Source organism: Macrosteles quadrilineatus, unplaced genomic scaffold (assembly GCF_028750875.1).
Source record: "Macrosteles quadrilineatus isolate MER2022 unplaced genomic scaffold, UCM_ALF_1.0 Scaffold_3__2_contigs__length_128488019, whole genome shotgun sequence".
NCBI lineage: Eukaryota > Metazoa > Arthropoda > Insecta > Hemiptera > Cicadellidae > Macrosteles > Macrosteles quadrilineatus.
The window spans coordinates 40,005,387-40,007,492 of NW_026542596.1; the positions used below are offsets into that span (position 1 = coordinate 40,005,387).

A 2,106-nucleotide genomic window follows, 5' to 3' on the forward strand; every position below is an offset into this window, starting at 1 on the left:
AGGCTAAATACAGCCTTTTAAATAGTGGCTTGCACCACAATTTGGCTCTGATCACTATACCATTGATTGATTTTTAACTTTTAAAACTTACGATTGATTTTCAAGGTAGCCTTTTTTTTCTCAAGCCGTATCGTAAAAAGTTTTAATTTTAATTTTTGCCATGTCATTTAATTTTTATTTAGGTACAATGTAATATATTTAGTTACACTCGTGAATATAAACAAGACTCAAGAGGGCAATTTAAAATATTTTCTCCATCAGCCCTAATGATCATTGATGAAATAGGTAGAAAATATAAATATACGATACCCAGGGGGGTAGAAACGTAGGCTATGGGAAAGGCATTCCTCATACTCACGTTTACCAAGGATCCTTAACGTAGTTCTTAGACGATGAGTAGCGTTTCCACAATATACAATTAATTGACGACTACACTGAATATGTCATATTTAATGTCTAATCAATAATTGCAGTACAATAGGGTACCTAATTATGTTGAGTAGAAAGGGTTTTTTTCATGAATAAGACGTGTATTATTTTTATGCATGTATTAGCACCAATACACACACTATGCTAATCAGGGGGTTATTTCAATTATACAAAACTGTGTAAATTTCAGGCCCCCCATGGTCAAGCAAACTGAGTGGGGAACGGTGGGGGGATTTGTAGGTTTTTGGAGGCATTACTATTAAGACATCATGGCAAAACGTTGTCAGATTTTTATGTCACTAAAATCTAGTGTTATGCACAAAGGCTAGTATCATATCATACTGTTCAATTTGTAATGGAAAGAAAGCTAAGATTAAATAAAACCAAACATATTTAAATATTTATAGGTAGGCCTAGCCTAGTGTTTATACTGAATTAGAGTAAAAGCTTGATGCAGTAGTATCTACTAAAGGAAATAAAAAAAAAATGAAACTCATTTTAGTTTTATAGTGTGTTTATATTAATGTACTTTATTTTAATAGTAAATGCTTGACATTGCACATTTATTATTATTATTAATATAAATAAAATGCTATCTAGAGGTTTTTTATAATGACTGTGTGTTGTAGGCAGAATTTCAAACAACAGTATATTATAAAAATGAAGTTTGAAGGAACCTTGCCCTTATTAACTTGTAGGTCCAAAATACTATACATACAAGTTTTTTGGTAGGTACATAAACCATGTACGGTAGCAACGCTAGATACCAAACAAATTCTACGAAAGTAAAGTGCTGACAAATACATCAACATCAACAAAGACACATTTTGTGGTTATCATTAATAAATAATGAGAGCAAATTTTAAATTTAATCGTTCATCTTTAATACCAGATAAAGCATAAACTTTTAAGCTAACTATAAAAAAGTCTGTGAACACCAAGTTACTTTTCACACTAAATAAACAAACTGAAATACCACACTCCAGATTACCACACACCAGACATCGATTCAAACAGAACCAGTGAAATTTCCCATTGGGTTGGTTTAAGTCACTCAATTATAAAACCCAAACCGAATCTAAAGTTACCGGACTTATGATTTAAATTGGTACTCACCAATATGGCAAACGGAGTGTTACAGATTCTTTTCTGATAAACGGAGGCGACATTAGTATTGGTATCGACACTGCCTCTGAGTATAACTCCACGGTCGGGTAGAGTAACCTTGAAACCTAAAGTTCCCACAGTTTGGAACACTGTGGATCTGAGATTAGAGTTAATCTCCATTCCAAACTCAATTTGTTCACTAGCTTTCTTGTAGCAGTTGAGAAGTACGTTGTTCTTGCTTAGAATAATGCTCCAAGCGGAAAGTGGGGTGGAGTACCTACCCATTAACGAAAGTTGAGAGAGCAAATTTGTAGTTTCCATAGACTTACGACGGGCGATGTTGTACATGACAGCACACTCCATTCCAATCGCAAGTCCTGGTGTGATGTTCTGTAGATGTTGTAGGATCATGGAACCAGAGTTACGTAGTACATCAGGGTTGGTGACAATCAAGGAGGATGTAGAGGAGTCAGCGAGATAGTGTGCTGCAAGCTGAGAGTTGATGAAGGAACCTTTCTCCATCTGACTGTCCAGCCTCAGCTTTAGACGGGAGCCGACGAGATGATACAT

General features: G+C 35.0%; 1 protein-coding gene across 1 annotated transcript; it reads right to left on the reverse strand.

Annotated features, from left to right (window-relative positions):
* Nucleotides 1-1,188: 1,188 nt before the first annotated feature.
* LOC128989132 (mitochondrial import receptor subunit TOM40 homolog 1-like) lies at nucleotides 1,189-2,106 on the reverse strand. The gene is made up of 2 exons (XM_054410999.1): nucleotides 1,546-2,106; nucleotides 1,189-1,206 (listed from the first exon to the last, which is right to left on the reverse strand). Exons 1-2 carry the CDS (start codon nucleotides 2,104-2,106, stop codon nucleotides 1,189-1,191), a joined length of 579 nt encoding a protein of 192 aa, XP_054266974.1.